The 22192-nt window shown below is 42.2% G+C and overlaps 1 protein-coding gene and 1 long non-coding RNA gene across 5 annotated transcripts in view; one reads left to right on the plus strand and one right to left on the minus strand.

Annotated features, from left to right (window-relative positions):
- SWAP70 (switching B cell complex subunit SWAP70) overlaps nucleotides 1–22192 on the plus strand; it is a 46741-nt gene that overhangs the window by 16821 nt on the left and 7728 nt on the right. For both annotated transcript variants that reach the window (XM_065683007.1, XM_065683008.1), the window contains 5 exons: nucleotides 11025–11252; nucleotides 15437–15583; nucleotides 15844–15952; nucleotides 17232–17413; nucleotides 20649–20756. In XM_065683007.1, coding sequence (XP_065539079.1) covers nucleotides 11025–11252; nucleotides 15437–15583; nucleotides 15844–15952; nucleotides 17232–17413; nucleotides 20649–20756 — 774 coding nt within the window. The remainder of the gene's footprint in view (nucleotides 1–11024; nucleotides 11253–15436; nucleotides 15584–15843; nucleotides 15953–17231; nucleotides 17414–20648; nucleotides 20757–22192) is intronic.
- Nucleotides 20886–22192, minus strand: part of LOC136016201 (uncharacterized) — a 62249-nt gene continuing 60942 nt past the window's right edge. For all 3 annotated transcript variants that reach the window (XR_010613530.1, XR_010613529.1, XR_010613528.1), the window contains 3 exons: nucleotides 21802–21938; nucleotides 21572–21716; nucleotides 20886–21339 (listed from right to left, as the gene is read on the minus strand). This is a non-coding gene — a long non-coding RNA (uncharacterized LOC136016201). The remainder of the gene's footprint in view (nucleotides 21340–21571; nucleotides 21717–21801; nucleotides 21939–22192) is intronic.

Raw genomic sequence — 22192 nt, forward strand, 5'->3', positions numbered from 1 at the left:
GCATACAGAAATCCCAGGGGTTTGCAGTTCAGCAGTGGAGTACTGATTAATAAGTATTTGCAAATTGTTGAACAGTCAGGAATCAAAACAGTCTGATTTACATGCCACTGCGACATAACCGTTGGACTCCAAGCTCTTGTGCCAAACCATGAAGTACAGATAACTCCCCAATCAAAATAAACTGCTGGGTTTTTCCTTATAACTCACTTTTTAGGAGACTTGCATGCTCTGCAGTGTGTTGGATTTTGCCAGACTGGTGATGACAGGGCCCCACCTGGTGTGCTGTATTCCCGTAAGAAATGGTACAGTCTCTTTCCTTGCTTTTCTGGTTTTTCTGACAGTTCTGGGAGATGGGCATAATGGTTATAAAAGCTAAGACAGTGTTATTGGTGCCAGATTTGGCTTTGTAAGGTCAGAGCCACTGTCAGAACTGGGACTCAGATCTATGTCTCTGGTTTGTCATTGTGTTCCCCACTGTGCAGCCGGGCTTATCTGAGGGTAGATATTTCACATCTCCTTATTTTGTTTGCATGGTTAAAAGCTTCAGCCTTGCTAGCTCTGGGGTGTTGCCATTGCTCACTTGCTACCCTGCCCATCCCCTAAGCAAGCCCCCAGATTCATGCTGCCTTCTGTAGCTGATGCTGGGTAATGGCAGTGTGTCTTGCTGGCAAATGAGCTGCAGAGTTGGCTCTGAGCCCAAAAGAGGTTTTCCAGATGTCATAACTGCTTTGTTTTCTCTCCTTCCCATCCTTAATGTCCAGGGTTGACCTGTATGGCTCTTCTATTTGGAGTATTTTTGCAATTCTTAGGGTGGCTCTGTGTCTGCATCTCCTCGATTACGGCAGTGTTTAAATTGCGCAATACTGTTTAAAGAAAGCTTAAAGAGCCTGGCAAAGAAAGGCTGCTCTGTTCTTATCAGACACAATGCCTGTATTCACGCTAACCTTTTGCCTTAGACCACACAGGTAATGTAATCAGCTGGTGGAAGAATGCTGTCTGTTTGCATTGGTTTTCCATGAGGTTCTCTGTGCTTCTAGAAAATTCCACATTTGCTCATTTGCACTTTCGCACAAAACTCCAAAAGTAAAAATGTGAAGTCAGTGTTGCTTTTTCTCTGTGTGACCATTCATATCTGCCTTTTAAGTTCTTATGTCTGAGGTTTTCTTATGTAAAATCTAACCTCCAGATTCACCTAGTAAAGGTATTTTTCTTTCCATTTACTTTTTATGCCTCTTGAGTTAAAAATAAAGCTTGATTTTGTATTTAGTCCTCGCTATTTTATATTGCAGCCTAATTACAAAAGGACTTGTACATCATGTATAAACTGAGGGGATTTTTTGCACAGTGAAGAACAGAGAAGGGTGATGGAAGCATCGCTCTTCTGTGATGTTTATGTTTTGGTGAGGGCAATGTAAACCTCTCATGGGTGACTACAGCTTCTGAGCCAGGGAGCAAGCTTTCGTTCCCTCCCTGTCTGTTGCTCTTACTGTTGGCTGAGAATATTGCAACACACAATTAACTGCAGTTTCTGGCTCAGAATCCTTTGTGTGGGATCCAGCTGTTTCCCCTCCTCCCTCCCTTCCACCTTGTAGGCTTTTGGGTTTCACAGATTTTGTTTTCCCTTTATAAGTAACTAGGAAACTTGCCTCATACTTTCGGATTAGAAGGGGTGATCCCTTGAAGATTTTTACAGTCCATCTTGTGAATGGGAAGATTATACCAGAAAGAACTTTTTAGGTCTCCAGTGAATGTGGCTGTGAGGATGCCTTTGCTTCCTCTTTCTTGGAGGAGCTGCTCTTTAAGACCTACTTGGGAGTCTCATTTTCTGGTGGAGCTTGGTGTTTGGGTTTTTGGTTTGTTTTGTTTGGTTTTTTTTGTTTTTTTTTTTTTTAATAAGTGGTTTCTGTACTCATTTAAACAATTTTGTATCTGGAAAGCTCTCCTGTTTGGGTGCAGAAGTGCAGTGCAAACACAGTGAAACTTTATTTAAACTGCACTGACCAAAGATGGGGGCTGCTGTCCTTTGTTCTTGCCTATGTTGTGTACTTTTGCACTAGTGCCACTGTGCTAGGCCTTTCATTTTAGATGAAATTAGGTGGGGCTGTTACCTCCATCTGCAAAGTGTTAACTATTGATTCCCTGCCCAGGTGTTGAATGGGCAGCAAATTGGGAACAGCTGTAGCTCAACCAGAGAAAGGAAAACAGGCTACAGAGACATAGGTTTCCTTAGATTCAGGCTGAAGAGAGCAGTTACAAAGAGGGGTTTGAAAGCAATGGAGAGGTGACACAAGGGCCAGAATCACAGAATCCCAAGGGTTGGAAGGGACCTAAAAAGATCATCTAGTCCAACCCCCCCTGCAAGAGCAGGGTAACCTACAGTACGTCACACAGGAACTTGTCCAGGCGGGCCTTGAATATCTCCAGTGTAGGAGACTCCACAACCCCCCTGGGCAACCTGTTCCAGTGCTCTGTCACTCTTACAGTAAAGAAGTTCTTCCTGATGTTAACGTGGAACTTCCTATGTTCCAGTTTACACCCATTGCCCCTTGTCCTATCACTGGATATCACTGAAAAAAGCCTAGCTCCATCATCCTGACACCTACCCTTTACATATTTGTAAACATTGATGAGGTCACCCCTCAGTCTCCTCTTTTGCAAGCTAAAGAGACCCAGCTCCCTCAGCCTCTCCTCATAAGGGAGAAGTTGCTTCTTTAACAACCATACTGAAAGCCAGACAGCTTCTCACATGCCGTGGTGGGAGAGATGGCGGGTCTGCACTTGAGGGAAATAAAGTCAGTAAAGTCCCACATGGGGACGAGCTTAGGTTCGGGTGTGCAGTTTTGGGATGCGACTTCAAGGTTGAGAGGATCTGTCTGTTACGCAGAGAAGTCACAGAGGCACCCATCTGTCGGCCTGACCCAGTCTCAAGGGAGGTGTGTTGCCTACCAGGGGCTCAGATCAGGGATGTTGCAAAGAGGCTGCCTGCTCTAATAAGTCCCACGGACTATTACCCACTTCTAGTGATCCATGTGAGTGCTAGTGATATAGGTAGCAGTAGGCTGGAGTACATAAAGAAGGACTACAGAGCCCTGGGAGAGGTGGTTAGGGGCTCTGGAGCTCAGATAGTCTTTTCGTCAATTCTCCAGGATACAGGGGAGGACCTTAAAAAGGCTAGGAGGATTACCCGGGTTAATAAATGGTTAAAAGGGTGGTGTCATAGTCAGGGGTTTGGGTATTTAGAACACGGGACCCAGTTTAGGAGGCCAGGTCTGCTGGGGGCTGGTGGAGCTGGTCTTGACAATGAAAGGGAAGAGTGGTTTTGGTAGGAGGCTAGCCAGACTGGTCAAGGAAGCTTCAAACTAGATGTGTTGGGGGGGGGGGGGGGGCATCATTCCATCCCAACACACCCAGTAAGTTGCCAGCACCTATAATAAATGCTTGGAGCAATGTAGAGATATTCCAGCCACTCCAGCCAATGAGCCGGCTTCATTTAGAGCTCTTGGAAGGCAGACGCAGGGACTGTGAGAATGATGACCCTATGCCCACTGTAGGAGAGGATCTGGTTTGAGACCATCTTAAGAACCTGAATGTACAGAAGTTCATGGGACCTGATGAAATCCATCCGTGGGTCCTGAAGGAGCTGGCTAATGAAGTTTCTAAGCTACTGGCCATCGTATTTGAAAAATCATGGCAGTCAGGTGAAGTTCCCGATGACTGGAAAAAGGGAAATATAACCCCCATTTTCAAGAAGGGGAAAATGGATGACCCAGGGAATCGCAGACCAGTCAGTCTCACCTCTGTGCCTGGCAAAATCTTGGAGCAGATTCTCCTGGAAGGCATGCTAAGGCACATGAAAAACAACAAGGTGCTTGGTGACAGCCAGCATGGCTTCACTAAGGGGAAATCCTGCCTGACCAATTTGGTGGCCTTCTATGATGGGGCTGCTGAACTGATGGACAAGGGTAGAGCAGTTGATGTCATCTACCTGGACTTGTGCAAAGCGTTCGACACTGTCCCACATGACATCCTTGTCTCTAAATTGGAGAGACATCAATTTGATGGATGGACCACTCGGTGGATAAAGAACTGGCTGGATGGCTGCACGCAAAGAGTTGTGATCAGTGGCTCAGTGTCCGGTTGGAGACCAGTAACAAGTGGTGTCCTTCAGGGATCGATGTTGGGACCGGTCTTGTTCAACATCTTTGTTGGTGACATGGACAGTGGGATTGAGTGCGCCCTCAGCAAGTTTGCTGATGATACCAAGCTGTGTGGTCCGGTTGATATGCTGGAGGGAAGGGATGCCATCCAGAGGGACCTTGACATGCTTGTGAGGTGGGCTGATGCAAACCTTATGAAGTTCAACCATGACAAGTGCAAGGTCCTACACCTGGGTTGGAGCAATGCCAGGCACAGCTACAGGTTGGGCAGAGAAGAGATTCAGAGCAGACCTGTGGAGAAGGACTTGGGGGTGCTGGTCAATGAGAAAATGAACATGAGCTGTCGTCAGTGTGTGCTTGCAGCCCAGAAAGCCAACCACATCCTGGGCTGCATCAAAAGGAGTGTGACCAGCAGGTCAAAGGAGGTGATCCTGGCCCTCTACTCTGCTCTCCTGAGACCTCACCTGGAGTATTGTGTGCAGTTCTGGTGTCCTCAACATAAAAAGGACATGGAACTGCTGGAACAAGTGCAGAGGAGGGCCACGAGGATGATGAGGGGACTGGAGCACCTCCCGTATGAAGACAGACTGAGAAAGTTGGGGCTGTTCAGCCTGGAGAAGAGAAGGCTGTGTGGAGACCTCATAGCAGCCTTCCAGTACCTGAAGGTGGCCTTCAGATACTTTAGTATCTGAAGGATGCTGGGGAGGGACTCTTCATTAGGGACTGTAGTGACAGGACAAGGGGTAACATGTTAAAACTTAAAAAGTGGAAGTTTAGACTGGATATAAGGAAGAAGTTCTTTACTGAACAGTGGTGAGACACTGGGATGGTCTGCCCAGGGAAGCTGTGAATGCTCCATCCCTCGCAGTGTTCAAGGCCAGGTTGGACAGAGCCTTGGGTGAGATGGTTTAGTGTGAGGTGTCCCTGCCCATGGCAGGGGAGTTGGAACTAGATGATCTTAAGGTCCTTTCCCACCCTAACTATCCTATCATTCTAAGTCAAGTCACAAAGAGACAGGGGCTGGTGCCTATGCAGGGGCACTGTACTCAGCTGGTAGTGGCCTCATGCACCACTGTGATTACTGGTGGGCAGCTGGAAGCAGCTAGGAGAGTTAGAAAGAAGAGAGATCCATGAATGTTAATTTTGCACAGGTGCTCATGTCCCAGGGAAATAGAGAATTGTATAAAATCTGAAAGTCTCCCTCCTCTTTCAGGTGATGAGCCCTTGTACGTGCAGAGTAAAATACTTATGTGAGCTGAGTAAATGTGGTATCCGCAGAGAGTTTCAGATGGACTGGAGGAAAACTGTGTTGTATTTGTTTGGTTTAATTAAAGTTAGCACTGTTGGACAGCTTTCTGAATTAATACAATTTTCAGCTAACGACAGATCTGCCTCCTGGTGCAATGGGCAGAGCTTTACCAAGCACCTATACTGCTAATGCATCTGGAAAGCAGGGGGCTGGGTGGGATCCTTCCAATCCTCACAACCAATCTTTTCCATTACAGAGATGCAGACATCCCAGATGTGTGTGTTTCCTTCAGCTTGTACAGATATTATCTGTTCCACCAGAAGGATAAAACAAAACGAAGAAAGGTGGAGAGAGCTGTAGCCATAAGAGGAGAAATATTTCTAGTGTCATGAGCTTTCCTGGCAACTCTCCTCTTAGTTGTTCCAGGCTCATTTGTGTGCCTTGGTATTTTTTAACCAGATATCTTCAGTTTGATAAAAAGGTTTCCAAGCATTTCCCCTTTCTTATTTCTGGACATGTGACTGCAGCCTTGGGAATGCTTTATCACCTGAAACCTGTGGTATGTGGTTAGCTGTGTTTCTAGGCCATCCTTAATGGTGAAACTCGCAGATATGTATACTGCAAGCTGCACAGTTTTTGTGTGTTGTAACCTAGTGTCTGCATAACTTGGTTTAGGTAAGCCAAGTGTATTTGTTGTCTCTCCTTTTTAAGCTTGCTTTCTTGAAAAGAGGAGACTTGCACATTAATTTTTTACTTGTCCTGTATCCTTCAAATGTTTTAATATGTGTCATTTCTAATCCTCCTAGTTAGGACAAAGAGAGTCCAAAATGTGTGAGGCTTTCTGTGTATTTGAAAATGAAAAAATGTTTTGTAGACTGAGGAGGTGAAAGTCTGAAGCTGTCCAGTGGTGATTGTTCTGGAGGCATTTCTTGCAGAAAAAGGTTTGTTGTGGCCATGTTTGCTGCCTTGTTCTGCATTCTAGTATCAGAAACTGATAGAGTGAATGAAACACTGGGAATTGAAGCTTGGCTGTTCAGAAAAAATCAAACCTGATACAACTAGAATGAAAGCTCCTTGTGTGGGGTTTTAATTGACCCATGATCTGTACAAGTTCATGATGGCGGTTAGAAAGATTTTCATCACAACTTGCATCAGTTCTTCCCATTTCACTACTCTTGTACTCGATGCAAAAAGTCAGACAGTTTTTAGCTTATGCAGCAGGTTGGTTTTATGATTTACATGTTACAGAGTTTTTTTAATTGAACTTTATTGCGCTATTTAATGCTAATTTAACTTTAAAACAGAAGTTAATGGTTTACAGTGGACAATGAACATAGTTTTTTGGTGGAAAGGAAGGAACATTTTAACTTAAAAGTGATGTTCTGATGGGATGAAAAGAAGGAATTGATGATGACTATGAAAAGGGGATATGACTGGTTTTATGTCTCTTGTTCAGTAACATACGTTTCCACAGAATTCTGTACAATGTGAATAGACTTTTTACATCTCCTCTGTTAATATCACAAACCTTATTTAAATAGTATGAACTATTATAGAATAGTTCATACAGACAAGAATGGCCTTGTCTGCCATACTTTGTTGGGCATGAAGGCCTCCTTGATGTTATTTTTCATTTTTCATCTTCCAAGAGACACACTTTTATACCAGAGAAATATGTGAAGTATCTATAATACTTCATTCCATATGGAGTGTAGTGCCAAGAATACCTGGAAAAGAACAACAAATGGGTGTTGAAACATAGGAAAATCAGGTGCCCTCTGAAAGAAGATTCCGAGCAGACTGCATAGCTCATGTTAAAGAGCTGCTGTTCTTTATACAGTTTTTGTTTTCTTTTGGCAAAATTCTGGCTGAAAATCTTCTGTTGATTTGAGATGGAAGCTGTTTGTCATACTGTGAACCAGTTGGTCCATGCCTGTGTGTGCAGTGTTAGCAATACCCCGTGGTTTTATGTCTGTATCCAGAAGTCAGGTCCAGTCAGAATAGCAGCAAATGTTGCTTCATGCTTGCTTTTTGACACTCTACTTTTTAACCACGAAAATAGGTTGCGTTTGAGTCAGTAGACTGAATTGGTCAGTTATTTGCTGAGCTGACATGTCTCTTTGTGGAGAAGGGGAAATGTTTGCTCTCAGAAGTTCCTCATATGAGTCTCTTATTGTTATAACTCTTATAATTTCGTCAAATAAGTCTCTTATTTGCTTCCACATTGATCCCACTTATTTCTTTATATCTACCTCACACTTTTTTCCACATTTATACCCCACTGCAACACTCGCTGTTGCTATTGAGCAGATAATGTTAGGTAATTCTTTTCTGGGGACTTAGGTTAGTCATATACTTTCCTGAATGCAAGATAAAGCTTGATTGATTTTTTTTTTTTTTTTTTTTTGGGGGGGGGGTGTTCTTTTTTTTTTTTGTTTGTTTGGGGTTGGTGTTTGTTTTTGTTTTTGTTTTGTTTTGTTTTTTAGAAATTAAGTTGTAATATGCACAGGTCCTTTTCGTTTAAGAAGAGTTAATGTATTTTAAAATAATGCGATATTTTATGTACTTTAATGGGATTATAGGATATTTGTGGTCATATTAGTGACTTGGTAAATGTTTAAATCTGTTCTCATAATCAAAATAAGGTGAAATGTGTACAGATGACATTAAAGGAAAGGATATGTTGACACATTTTTAGTGCATTACACGATAACATGTACTAGCCAAGAGTTTTGCATTGCTTCTTCTCCAGACCGTTTCTTTAAGCTGTGGCTTAAGCAAAAAAGTGAAAAAGTCTATTTGGGTATGATTTCATGTGTGTGTCCCTTTATCTGCAAGTGAGTCCTAGTACTTCGAGATAATTAACCAAAGGAATTCGAGAGCTGCATGCCTCGAGCAGTGTAACAGGTTGTGAAATCTTGGAATGATGTATTTTAAAGTTGAAGTTCATTAAGTTTTAATCACTTTCTTTTTTTAATTACTGTTTAGAATTCGGGCAGTTATATTATGTACCTAATTAAGCCTCAGTAATTTTGGCTTTCCTTTCAGCTAAAGTACGGGATCATAGTTCAGAACTGATGCTGTTCAGAGGGACTGAGCTGAGTGGCAGAACGTGGTTTGAACGTGGGGAAAAAAAAAGTTATTTCTGCATTGATGCCAGAGCTTGTTTCAGCTCATCAAATCCAGGTTTTAGGAGGTTTGCTTTGAAACGAGTTCACGGTGCTCCTGTTCTTGCATGCCGGGAAGGACTTTTTTGGGATGTTGGTTTTGGGTTTTTTTTCCTGTAATACTTGTCTGAAGTAGGAAGTAAGCTGTTTCCTGCCCCTAACTGAATGCTGAGGATTTATTGTAATTGGTGCTCAAAAGCCTTGGATTAGTTTTTTGACTTAAGGATGTCAGACAGTGAAAATCAGCAAAGCACATTTTAAAGACTTTTTTTTTTTTTTTTTTTTAAGGGATTTGTTACTGAAAATCTAGTAAAAGTTCCATGTTGTTTGCTTGGAAAGGCATGCTGAAATTTCCTTGCTCTCGTGTGATTATATTAATGTCAGTAATTCGCAGCTGTGTGTGGAACCAGTGCTAAGCATGGTTTTACGACTTGTGTTGAAGAGTCTGGATGGTGAGCAGCGGTGACCATGGCAAGCAGAGCCCTGGCACTGTGAGGAGGAGGCCTGGATGCACAGCCTGCATGGAGAGGGTGAAGCGGCTGTGCAGGTGTGTTGTCTCTAGGGATGCTTTCCTCAGGTGGCAGGCACTGAGCTGAAAGTCATCTCTGCTGATCATGAAAAACCTTGTACTCTCTCTCAGTTAGCACTTGTGTACAGATTGAATGCTGCTTTTGCAGAGGTCTCTGTTCAGGTCATGTCTTTGTGAGTAAGAATTGAATGAGGAGCAACTGTGCCAGTATTTTACCACCCTCATTGTAAAGAATTTTTTTGTCCTATCCAGCCTTGAATCTCTCCTCTTTAGTTTAAAACCATCACCCCTTGTCCTGTTGCAGCAGGCCCTGCTAAAAAGTCTTTTCCCATCTTTCTTATAGGCCCCTTTTAAGAACTGAAAGGTTGCAATAAGGTCTCCCTGGAGTCTTCTCCAGGCAGAAGACCACCACTCCCTCAGCCTGTCTATCACTTCCCTCTGCAACTCAGATTCAGACTCCCGAGTCACTTGGTGTTTCCAAAACCACACCTAAAATAGGTAAACTGAAAGTGGAGCAGACCGACCTGAAGGACTGAACTTCAGAAAAGCAGCACTTGAGGAAACCTTAGTTACTTCTACGTGCACAGGCAGAACCTGAAAGGATCGTGTTGCTTTCCCTCTGCATGTCTGTGCACCACGCACTGTCCATTTCCCTCCCTGTGGCATCCGTCATGCCTGTACAGAAGCAGGGCAGCTGAGGTGAGCCCTCACTGGGGTTTTGTGGACTGACCTCCCAGAAATGGCTCAGTGCTGTCTTGTGACTGGAGAGAAAGGCCAGCCCTTGGTGGAGCTGGTCCTCCCCTGTCCCTGCAGTGGGCTGGTGCAGGGTTACTGAGCACCCTCACCCCAGGCTTCCTCCTTAGGGAGGGTGCAGGTGGCTTTGCTGGTTGCTGAAGGTAGTGAAGTGGAGAAACACAGTGTGAGCCATTACCCAAGATGGCAGGCAGCCACATTAGCTTGGTCTGTCTTCAAAAATGGATTAAATGCTCTAATTGGTGTGCTCTGACTTCAGTCCTATAAAATTAGAAGCCCGGCTTTTATTTTGTTGTGTAGAGGTTTTTGTAGGAAGGCTTTCACCATTTATTTTGTTAAAGAGCCATTAAAAGCATTTTGCATGTGCTCAAAGCTGTAGATGGGCTTAGTTTAAAATATTGGGAGCTAGTTTAAAGGGTGAACAGTGATGAGTTTAAAACATTAAAAAAACTAGACAAAAGAAGAAACCCAGCCTTCTTTTCCTCTTTTCCATTCTTGTGTTTATTTTGACTAGTGTTATTACCCTGTGTATGGTAATGCTTACAGAATGATAAAAGATGAAAGGAAAAGGAGATTTTATTTAGGAAACAATAAAACTGGACGTGAAAAATTTCTCCTTTTACTTTTCTTGATGCAATCTGCCAAGATTGTGTCCAGTGGTGGAGTGCTTGAGAGCTAGAGAAGAGGGGTCAGGTGAAGGCTAAGATAGGTGATCATACCTTGGTAGTTTTTCATTTCACTTCTTGTGCAAACTGCCATCTTTTCTTGCTTTTTTCTAATTTGTTTGGTTTTTATCTCACCAGAATACTTTCTGGGACTTCTTGCTTTCTCACACTTCAGCCATGGCTCCAAACCGTATTTTGGAAGCTGTTGCAGGGAAGGTCCCATGTATTCTCTAGGAATCTAAAATGTTAGAAGAGGCTGACAGGTCAATTCTTTGTTTCTTTACAATGAAGAGAGTAGCTGCAGGAAGGGCTTGGCAGTCAAAAGTTCGACTGAGACAGGAACCTAAACTCTTTGCTAACTAAACCACCTACGCTTAGAAGCATACATGTGAATGCAGGAATCCGGCTGTAATCATAGTCTAGTGAAGCTTAGCTTACACCTCTGAAGCACTTGGTTTCCATTCCTGCTGAAAATTATTGATTTCTGTTTGTGTGTCTGTACAGATTGAATATTTACTTAAAAAACTCACTGAAGCAATGGGAGCAGGCTGGCAGCAGGAGCAGTTTGACCATTACAAGATTGCTCTCAACACCAGTCGAGAAGGTCTTTCTGCATGGGAGCTGATTGATCTCATTGGCAGCGGGCAGTTTAGTAAAGGAATGGACCGACAGACGGTGTCCATGGCAATCAATGAAGTCTTTAATGAGCTCATATTAGATGTACTCAAACAGGTAAGAACCACAGAGAAATAATGCTTTGGAGTAGAAAAATGTATTGCATGAATAGAAAATGTTCAACTTGTACTGAAATTTCTTTACCTGATGGATAATGAGCAAGGGAAATGAGGTAAATGACATAAAGGGTCCTTTAATATGAGTTTATTTTCGTAAAAGAGAAGTTGTGCTACTGTTCAGATTGCTGTAATCATTGCACTATTATGATTGAGTTGCTTGCTGGGAGAGTGTTTTTAAAAGACGTGTGCTCTGTCTTGAAATACGACCTTTTTATACTAGTATGAACTGCTTGTTAGCTGACAGAATAGCTGCAACATGTTGTCAGTTCTGTATGCAAACAGGGTCTTCTGGACAGAAGTATTGCTCCAGCTGAAAGGTCTGCTTCTAAGTTGTCTGTCTTCAAACTGGGCAAAAAGGTGTAGAAGAGTTCCAGAGCCTCCCTCTCTTTGTGTTCTGCTTAGCAGGCTACGTGACTGACAGCTTATCCATTCTTGAACACGAGAAGTCATTCTGGCCTTCATATTCTTACCAAACATCTGTCAATCATCAGTTTCTTTGGATTTCCAGTGGCTGGATTATCAGTTTAGGAATGGCTTTTAAAACTGCATTTTCCTTAATGGAAACTATACCTGTCACAGTAGAGCTTACCTAGAGAACTCTTTAAAATTGACTCTTACCTGACAGAGAATTTTTTTCATCTTTGATTTCTTAGATTCTTGGTGAGGAGAGAAACAAAGGTTTTCTTGGCAGGCTTTCCTACGCTGTTCTGAAGAAATCGTCAGAAAGTCTTGGCACAGGAAATTCTTTCAGAATATCCCCAGAACAATGTGAAAGTCTATTTTTGTTAACTGCTGGTTGCCTGTTAGAGGTGAGGGCTGGGGGCACATAGTCAGTTGAGGGCAAAATGAAGTCATTCTGGTGTTTAATACCATGAAAAATAAAATAACCAGTGTCAGGTCAGTCCTTCCACTTGAGGCTTGTGAGGAAGTCGGATTTCTTTTCAGTTTTCATACTGCATTGTGACTCTCTCTTCACCCCCCTATCCACCTTTTTTTTACTGTCTCCTTCCTTTCCTCTCTTGGTGGCTGCGCCTCTTTCCCAAGGATGTCTGAGTGTCTTTGAATAGTTCCTTGGCACATAAAAATAGTTTGTGTCAAGATTTGGCCCAACACCTCCTGGACAGTCACTAGCCTAATGGAGGATGGAGTTCCCTGTGTGACTTACAGGCATCTGGTTCAGTTTATTAAAGTCTATGATTACTTCAAGGTATTAACGAATGACATGTTGTAGTCAAGTGTCATACTGCCCTTTTTATTGTACACTTACCCTGGATCTCTATAGAGGGTAGCAGTGATAGTTACATTTGTGAAAGAGGTGTCCTGTCACATGATAGTTGGTGTGAAAAGATTCCCAGGGGTTGTCAGTGGGCTCTGGCAAGATGAGAAGCTGCTGATGCACTGAAATAATAGGTAAAGATTTTGCAGCAGTCTGAGGGGAAAATACCGGTCTGACTTGGCTTTGAAAGCAAATTCAGTGTGTCAGGGGGTGTGTGGGGGGGAAGCACCTGGCTATGACCTGTACTGAAGGCATGAAAGATTGAAGCTGTGGGAGTCCTTCACGTGCCCTTGTGACCGCCCAGACCTCAGACCCAAGTGCGGAGGCGGCAGACAAAGCTGTTTCTCTGCACATTCCTGCTTTAGAGCCGGGGGTGGGATGGCACAGGGGAATAGGCACGGCCGTGCTTCTGGCCACGTTTAACGGGCTAGAAGAGCTGAGCATAGATAAGCTGTATGTGTAGGGGGTGTTTCTTTTTTTGTTTAGTGTTTTAAGCAAAAGAGCTGCTCCAACTGTCTTAACTTGTAATTTCCCTCAGACCTCTACAGAAAGACACTTGTGACTTGAATATGTCACAACACATTTATTCATTGTCTTGTGTCAAAAAATGCTGTAGCTAAAAGCCATTACAGAAAAATGGTTCTTGGTCTCCTTTCCAACTTCTTTCATCCTCTTAATCTGGAATACTTGGAGTATAGTGCTTGCTGTACAGCTTGTTCATAGCTATGTTGATGTAGGTGTTTCAGTTTCATCTGTGATTTGACTTTTTTTCTGAAGTTAGAAACCTGTCATGAGTATGTAAATAATCGGGGATTATGGCTTCAGAAAGGGCAAACATAGCAGAAATACTAGCAAAACTCTGGATTACAAACTGACTAGGTCACAGCAGTGCCCTGGATAAGATCACTAAAAATGCCTGAAAGAATGACCAATTATTACATCATTCTCTGGGCATCCTTTTCCATAAGAGTGTTTTTGAATCGCCATAGCAACACCAGGTAATGGGTAACAGGGTTACTAGTGTAACTGCCCTTAGTATTGCTACTTTTGTTTTAGATATGTTAATGCTCAACAGAGGTCAACTAGGATGATTTGATCATAATACCAGCCTATTTATTGTCATTATAGAAGATTTTAATTTTTATTCTTTTATCCATATATAAAGCTTGGTGGCAAAGTATGGGCTTATCTTCTTTCGAAATAGTTTTCTTAAGGCTTGCAAGTGGATTATCTTTCAAAGAAAATTAAACATTGTGAGTGAAAACTTGGCGTTGTTTAAATCAAGGTACAACTCTGTTCCTTTAAAATCCAGGCACCCCAGTCTTCCCGTATCCCATCCAAAAAAGATACCAGGAATATGGTTCTGTTACCAGTTTCTCTAACATACACATTAAAGTATCCTATATGGAATCGTTTCTTTAGTGGGGGGCAGTTAAATAGGTATGTTGGCAGGGTAGAGCCACTCCCAGGACAGAGGTGTTTCTGCTTTGTCCCTGGGAGTATCCCATAACAGGCTGGATTTACAGTTTGTAGATGCAGGCTGACGTCTGTCACTGGTGTGTGCATCCACACAGAACTGACTTCTAGTAACAGCTGTCATTAAAGTATTACAGGTGAGTCTTAGCAATGACAAATGTCATAGAATCATACAGTGGTTTGGGTTGGAAGGGACCTTCAAGGTCATCTGGTTCCAACCCCCATGCTGCAGGCAGGAACACCTTCCACTAGACCAGGCTGCTCCAAGCCCCATAAATATGACCTTGAACACATCTCTGCTTGACGGAAGAAAACTAAATATTAAAGCTCATCAAAGACGACATCACTGTCCTTACTGGCTAATTTAATGGAGTATTGTGTGCTTTAAAGTTACGGAGAGAGGATGAACTGTGTCTTTGACTTCAGAGTTAACTCCAGTGTGTATTTGGTGGTGGGAATACAAAAGTGCCAGCTTTATGATTTTAATAGACATTGCCAGTAGGGTTAAGTTACTGAGGGGAAATAAACAAGGAAATTTTGATTCAAGTATTTATCAGTGTTGAAGTTATTAGCCAGGAATGGATTCACTATTTTAAAATCATGTCTGGAAGACAGAAATGGAAAAGAAACTGTTTCAAGGTAGAAAATGATGTGTTGACATTCCTGCCTTTCTCGCGTACATTTTTGTTGCTTTTGTTTTCTCATTCCTGTACTTTTGAGAGTTGTTTGCTATATAAGAGGTGCTGGATACTTCATATGCAGTGTGCACTCTTGAAGGCTACTTAAGGTTAACTCTGGCTAACAAAGAAAACTTGAAAGTAATCATTAGCTCCTTTATGATTTCAGGGAAATGGCTGTGTGGATGTGCTGATTCTGCCCAGGGGACTCTTTGTCTTTTTCTGTTGCTTCACAGCAATGGTACCTCAATTAAAAGCACATATTTGTGGGCTGATAGGATGTCACCATTAGGTCAGAACAGGTTCCTACAATTTAAGAACCAAATAACTTGGGCAGGGATACACAGGAGTTGCCACGGTAGCAGTGGACACACCACCTTGCAGTTCATTCATCCATCTTCAGCATCAAAAAGAATCATAACAATGACTCGATAATGGTGTAATAATAACAGTTGTTCAGTTCTTCGGGTAACCCAGTTACTTAAAATCTGGACAGAAGAACAGTAAGTAGTTTCTCCTGGGCTAAACCATTAGCAGTGTGCCTGTACTAGGAATGGAAGTGTATAGATGAAGTGTTTAGGGTCTTGAGCTGACTTTTCTGTGTGCTTTATTGGAGCTTTAAGCCATAGAAACAAAAGACCAGGCAGTTCAGCACAGGCTGGGCATTTCAGCTGATCTCTTGCTTTTGACCAGGGCTACATGCTGAAAAAAGGTCACAAAAGGAAAAATTGGATGGAACGATGGTTTGTGCTAAAACCCAATATTATTTCCTACTATGTAAGTGAAGATTTGAAGGACAAGAAGGGAGACATCATCCTGGATGGCAACTGTTGTGTCGAGGTAAAAAAGGACCAACCAAACAACAAACTGTGATAAGAATGAATCCTTTTTATGTGTGGGGGTGGACTTCTGATATCTTTCGTTAGCACAGCTTTTGTTACTTCATTTAAGAAAACCCAGTTCATAAACGCACTTAATGAAGGCTCTTAGTGCTGTTATTTGTGGCTCTGTAACAAATAACTGTGCATGTGTATGCATACTTAACCATATAACTTAGATTTCAGTGTTTGCAGGGCTAATCCTTTTGCTACCCATTCTAGGCCTTGCCTGACAAAGATGGAAAGAAATGCCTTTTTCTCATAAAATGTCTTGATAAAAGCTTTGAGATCAGTGCCTCTGATAAAAAGAAGAAGCAGGAGTGGATTCAAGGTGAGGCTTCAAAAATCTTAGTTATGTGAAAGTTAAGGTAAGCTGAAGTCTCGAAGCTGTGCTTTACTCAGATTTGAAATTCTTGGTCTGGTGAGTTTTGATGTCTCAGTTTTGGGCACATGGAAAGGATCTTTAAGGAGTCTGAGATTTAGAAGAACTAAGGATATGTGTAAAGGGACTGTCTTTCTGTCATTTAGGTGCCTTAATTTAGGCAGCCATAACCAAAGTGAAATGGATAGTTATTGTTGTTTGCTTTTTCCATATTGACTGTACTTCTAGGGAAATACATTGTAAATTGTTGCTTTTGGGAAGAAGGGGAAAGCTTGTTCGTTTCAGCACTGTAAAATACTAGCTTTGCTTTTACTGTTTTGCTTGGGGTAGTATGGTTTGGTGAGCTGAGGATACAGCTGGCCATTAGGGCTTTCTTTTCTATTCCCACAGTGAAATTGACACCTTCTGTAACACCTTCCCACATATGTGCCAAATGACAGTTACATGCATCTTTTGCAGAATAAGGTAGAAGTCCTTGCAAAGACAGTGTTGCCACTGCTGTTGAAGTATGTGCAGCATTTATATATTTAGAGCTGTGTGCTTTCATTTGCACTTCCCTCCTTACCTAAAGCATGTTTAATTGCACCAGTCAGATATATGACAAACGATTACTTGCTTCCAAGAGGAGATACGTTTTCACAGTTGTAGCTGGTGAATAAAATATTGAATTCATCTGCTGCTCCCCAGCTTTACTCCCTGAATATTTCCTCATTGAATGTAACTGAATGAGAGCAACTGGCTTACTGGGAGAAGCTTTTCCCTTGCAGTATCAGTAAGAACCAAGGATTTGAGGATGAGTTGTATGTTGGATAACATCTTACTAACTCGTTAGAGTTGCTGAATCTGGGTAGTAGGAAATCTTGAAGTGTTGGGGTTTTTGGCTGTTTCATTTGTTTTGGCGTTTTTTTTACAGCTAGGTGTACAAGTGGCTTGTACCTCCATGGCCCATTAGAAATCAGTATTGGAATTGCCAGACCTTATCCTTGCAGCACACAGCCAATACTGAAAGCTGTGTGTCTTTCACTTTTGGTTTGTGTTGATAGCTAGCCCAATGAGAGTTAGAACTGACAACAGTTATTTCTGACTTAAAAATACATTGAGAAAACCCCCAAACTAACAAATAACACGCTACCACAAGTATTTATTCATTAAAGCTATCCCAAAAGTTTAGCATTTCCCTTCACTGGTGTTCTGTTTCTCTCCCTTTGTCTGGCATGCTCCTTTCCAGCCATACAGACCACTGTAAACCTTCTGAGAGCGGGGAGCCCTCCACCCCACAAAGAGGCACGCCAGAAACGAAAAGAGTTGCGCCAGAAGCTGTTAGCTGAGCACGAAGAGCTGGAGCGGCAGATGAAAGAGCTGCAAACGGCCAACGAGAACAAGCAGAAGGAACTGGAGACTGTGCGAAAGGTGGGAGTGGGAGCTGCTGACCTTCAAACTTCAAGCTTGATCTCTGTGGTTGAGCTGGGCTTCTTGAAGTATAATTAGGCACCTATTTCCTGTTCAGGTGTTCATGAGTGAACGCCTCCAGAGGAGGTGAGCTTGTGTAAGCATCAGCGCTCTAAGCGTGTAGATCTGCTGGTTGAGCTGCAGTAAAGCCTTCAACACTGACCACAGCAGGTTGTAAGCACTGTTAGCATGCTCAGGGTAAATCACGTGGCCCAGCCGTGTCCCCTGTATTTATGGGGGTGTTGTGAAGCTAGTGTAGAAGAAAGCCCTGGCTGTGTGGCTGGTGTCTGGGGACTAGAGAATCTAGTGTTTTCAGTTACTTGTGGGGGTTTTGATTTTCTTTTTTGTGTCACATGTCTGTCAAACCTGGGGCTTTACATTAAGATTTTCTTAGATATTTTTCCAAAGTTACAATATGCGAATTGTATGCGTGGGGAGCTGTTCTTTTCACACTGTAGTTCTTTTCAGAGATAGAAATTTAGTTTACAAGGATCCCAAAGGTGCAAAGTGATTTTGTGAGTTGTATAGGTGTAATTTTATTAGAGTAGTTTGTAAAAGATTTACAGAGCTGAGACACATGGTAACCATTTATAAACTGTTTAAATGTGTGTTCCTTGTAAGTGCTGGATTGACTTCTGAAAGCCTGAGAATTGGCCTAGAAATCTCTTGAGTATTAGCAGTAGACTTGCTGAATGCATTATGTTCTTTGTAGACGGTGTTTTAGTCTAACGACTGGCAGGAGACACAGAGGTGCCATTGCTGTGGCTGCACACTCTTAACAGTAGATGGCACATGTTTATGGATCTTTGGAATTATCTCTGCAATAGTTCTCCAGAGACTTGATCAGTATCCAGATATACTTTCTATCTTTTCTTTTTAAAGGCTTGCAGGAAGAGTCACTATGGCTTCTACTGCTATGATACCTTTTAATGAGGAGTGTGCCTTGGAAATAGCCTAGATCACCATCAAATGCCTCCCTCGCCACTGCTGCCTAACATTTTGGGTGCTGAGTCCCTGTTGCTAGAGCAGTCCAGGTCTTTGTTCTGTGCTTGGTCTAAGGAGCGTTTCATTCACTGCCTTCCTAAACTGATAATTTTTATTTTTTTTTGCATTCCCATTTAGGACAAGTGTGCATCGTTGCCCAAGTTTTTCATGAATAAAACACACTAACGTTAGCCCTCAATTAGAAGATGCTTTAATCTTTGCAGTGGGGGGAAGCTATAAATATTGTGAGAACATGTTAGAGTTGCTGAGTCTAGAAAGCAAATAAAATAATCCAAAATGTATCATTTAAAAAGTCTTGTCATTAAGACACAATCTGTGGTGAAGACAAATTTGTCTTTTTTTCAGTTACCTTAGCACTGACACCACTGATGCGGGTATTGCTCTGTTTGCCTTAAATGGAGTCTGACAGTGGGAAAACATTTTTAATTTGATCACCTGTATCTAACGTGTTTAAAATCTGGAATGTAAAATATGCTTTAAAGGATAACCTGTGTTACCTGCAAGTTGCTGGTAAGTAATATACCTGTTAACAGAAATCATAGGGCTGGATTTCTGTGTTGAGTTTACTTTATGGAGAAAAAGGGGGGAAGATAATATGAGAGCAACTCCAAAGGAGAGTCTCCAGAGAGGAGACTCTGTGCTTGCTAGCTAACCCCTGCTGGAATCATGTGTTCCTGTGGATTCCCCCTTTCCACGCACCCCCAACATTTGGGACTTTCCCCTAGCCTGCACAGTTGTGGGTAATCTTACCTGACAGGAACTGATGTCCTCTGACATGAATTAAGCAGGAAGTTCCTGACAGAGTAGACAAGCAGTGTATTTTCTTGTTGAGCTCTGGCAGAAGCCTAGCACCCACCCTTGCCTGTAGCGCTGCACGTTCGCTCTCTCAGCTCAGTGTTGGCAATGTTTGTTTGATTTCAAAGTAGGAAGGAAACCAAAAGAAAATTTCACTGAAGTAGGTGTTTTGGATCTGACTACAATTACATGCTTTTAAATGTGCTGGCAGAGGAGCAATACTACCTCTGAAAGGTTGGCATCATTTAAGCCTTTCAAAGGAGAGCAGCTCTGCGCTATCAATCATATTCTACAGCTTAAAAACAGGAACTAGGAGCCTTCCCCTCTAGTTCCCATTTTTTTTCTGCACTTAAAGGAATGAAAGTTTTAGCTTGGCAGTTTTAATCATGTAGGCATCTCACTAGTTCATCTGGGTTGTGTGAGGGAAGATGGGCTAAATGCAGTACCTTCCAAAAATACTACAGATGTTGGGTGTTCTGCTCTTACTGAAGGTCTGTGGAAACGAATTCAAAGCCTGGTGTATTACAGAAGACGGGTGCTTGCATTCTATTTCCTCTGAAGCATCAGATAAGTTTCTTAGAAAAACTATGTGAAAGAATTATTTTGTTTTCAGTATTGCTAAAGTTTTGGCTGGTACTTGTGTATTTCTGACCTTCCTTGCAGTCTAAAAATACATTTCATCAAAATCCTGATAAAATATAAAACTGTGACAACTGCCTTTATTTGTAAGATCAAGACACCAAGAAGTTAAATAACTTGGCAAGAAGGTGTGAAGGTACCAGCAGCTGTTCCCAGGCCTTGGCTAATTTTCCCCCTAATTGCAAGTGATGATCATCAACTAGGATTTTATTTTCCTTACATGGCAATTTAGGGGATGTCAAAGGGATGTGATTCACAATAGAACACTCACTTATAGTCAAAGTTTGTGGCACTTCTGCTTTCCCATGGCAATTTAGTGTTTCTTCTGTTTCTGTACGAGCTGTATGCACGCAGGCGTGTTTTCACTATTGGAACTCCTGTGCAGTCCTGCTGCCTGGGATGTGGGTTTCCATAGTAGTTTTCTATCCCGTATGAGGTATAGAAGGACATAATAATGGTTTCTGTTGGTTGTGCAAAGCAGGACTCAAGGGAAACTTGGAGGAGGTCTGGTAATTTCATTGGTAAATTTAAAATTGGCTTGCAAATAACAAGATTTAAAAGTACATTTAGAGATTGGGAATAGCCTCAGACATTAAAAAACCCCAAATGCTAGTGCCTTAATGCTTTTGAACGTTTCCTCCATTTCTGTTAAAACCAAAAATTGTTAATTAATATTCTGTTCCCTCCAAAGGGCTTAGTTTTGACAAATTGTTTCTCCCCCTCTCTTTTCTCCCCACCCCCTGCTCTTCTCTTCCAGCAACTGGAAGCAGCAGCTGCTCGTGCTGCCGAGGAAGAGAAGAAAAGACTTCAGACTCAAGTTGAATTACAAGATCGCTTCAGTTTGGAGCTGGAGAGAGAAAAGATGGTGAGTAGTGCACGTGGTGTTTTGCTGTGATTATACAGTGAGCAATGCGCTCAGCACTGACTTTACTCACAGGCAGGCACTGAAAGTATTCCGCAGATTTTGCAGGAGGCTGGAGACTGCAACCTGCAATGTATTTATTAGAGTTTACATAGAGATGTAGTGAATGCAAACACTGGAACACCTTGCCTACAACTTGTATAGCATTCAAAGCTTAAATATTATTGGAAAATTGGGAAAAAATTGACTGTTTGAAAACTAAATCCAGACTTGAAGTTATCCTTGCAGTTTTCAGAGATGGAGAACCTGCAGCCAGTACATGCTATGAGAATATGTGAAATGAACACAGGCATAATCAAAATGCATTTTAGGAATTTTATGACTTGAATGTATTCCTAAAACTACTGCTTTTTTATACTGTGTATATACATCTATACACACACACACACACACACACACACAAACATAAAAAAATGAAAGACATATTGTAGGTTTATAATGCTGTTACTAGGATCCACACAGAATTTCCAAAAGAACTAATTTTCAGTCCTCAAGGGCTTTATCGGGTGTAACAGGCTTTTGTTAGCTGGAGAAAAAAGTAGAAATAGTCAAGTCAATGTGCTGGAATGTCTCGGAACATAAATGCATCTAGTGCCCCTTTAGAGGCTGAAGTGTGAATTCTTGAATACGATCACTTGCTGGGTGAGTGGGTTTTAGTAAGGGGAGGGCAAACAGAGTGCAGACTAGTAGAGCAGGACATGCTCTCCTACCTTACTTGACAGCAAGCCTTTCTTGCTGACTTCAGGAGCTGTGCTTACCTTCTGTGAAGTACATGTTGCATATTGCTAAATGCCAAGGTTTTGTTTTGGTGCTTTATCCTGACTCAGTTCAAAGCCAGCTGCCTGCTGTTGTCCCTGGCATCGTGATGGGCTGAGTGAGACAGGACAGCTCTGGCTTCCTGCTCTGATCAGTGAAAGGGGAGTAACGAGGATCAGAGACTGGGTGGCTGTGGATGTGCAGCATCCTCTTACCTTCATCTATCCCTTACCTTTGTTTTTTGTTATAGTTGCTCATCTCTTAGGAAAACCAGTCTTAGCTGATTTCCAGCCATCCATCCTGTGCTGTCATGGTGCCATCATCCACATCTAAGTATGTGACATACACTGCTGCCAAGGGAGGACTTGCCTGAGGAAAGGAGTGGAAACAGTATAGTTAAACTAGACTGACCTTTGTGTCTGGGCACTCAATGAGCTTTCTTTTCCTTTGGTTTACTGTGTATCATCTGTAAACTAAGTGACAGCATCAAACTGACTGAAGTTAGAGTTAAACCCCTGTAAAGAAACCTGTGCTGCATGAACTAGGGCAATATAAAGCAATCTGTACTATTATTTTGTTTCAAATGCTCTTAGTTACACATCTACAAATCTAGACCCAATGTT

This window comes from Lathamus discolor, chromosome 6 (genome assembly GCF_037157495.1).
Source record: "Lathamus discolor isolate bLatDis1 chromosome 6, bLatDis1.hap1, whole genome shotgun sequence".
Classification (NCBI taxonomy): domain Eukaryota; kingdom Metazoa; phylum Chordata; class Aves; order Psittaciformes; family Psittacidae; genus Lathamus; species Lathamus discolor.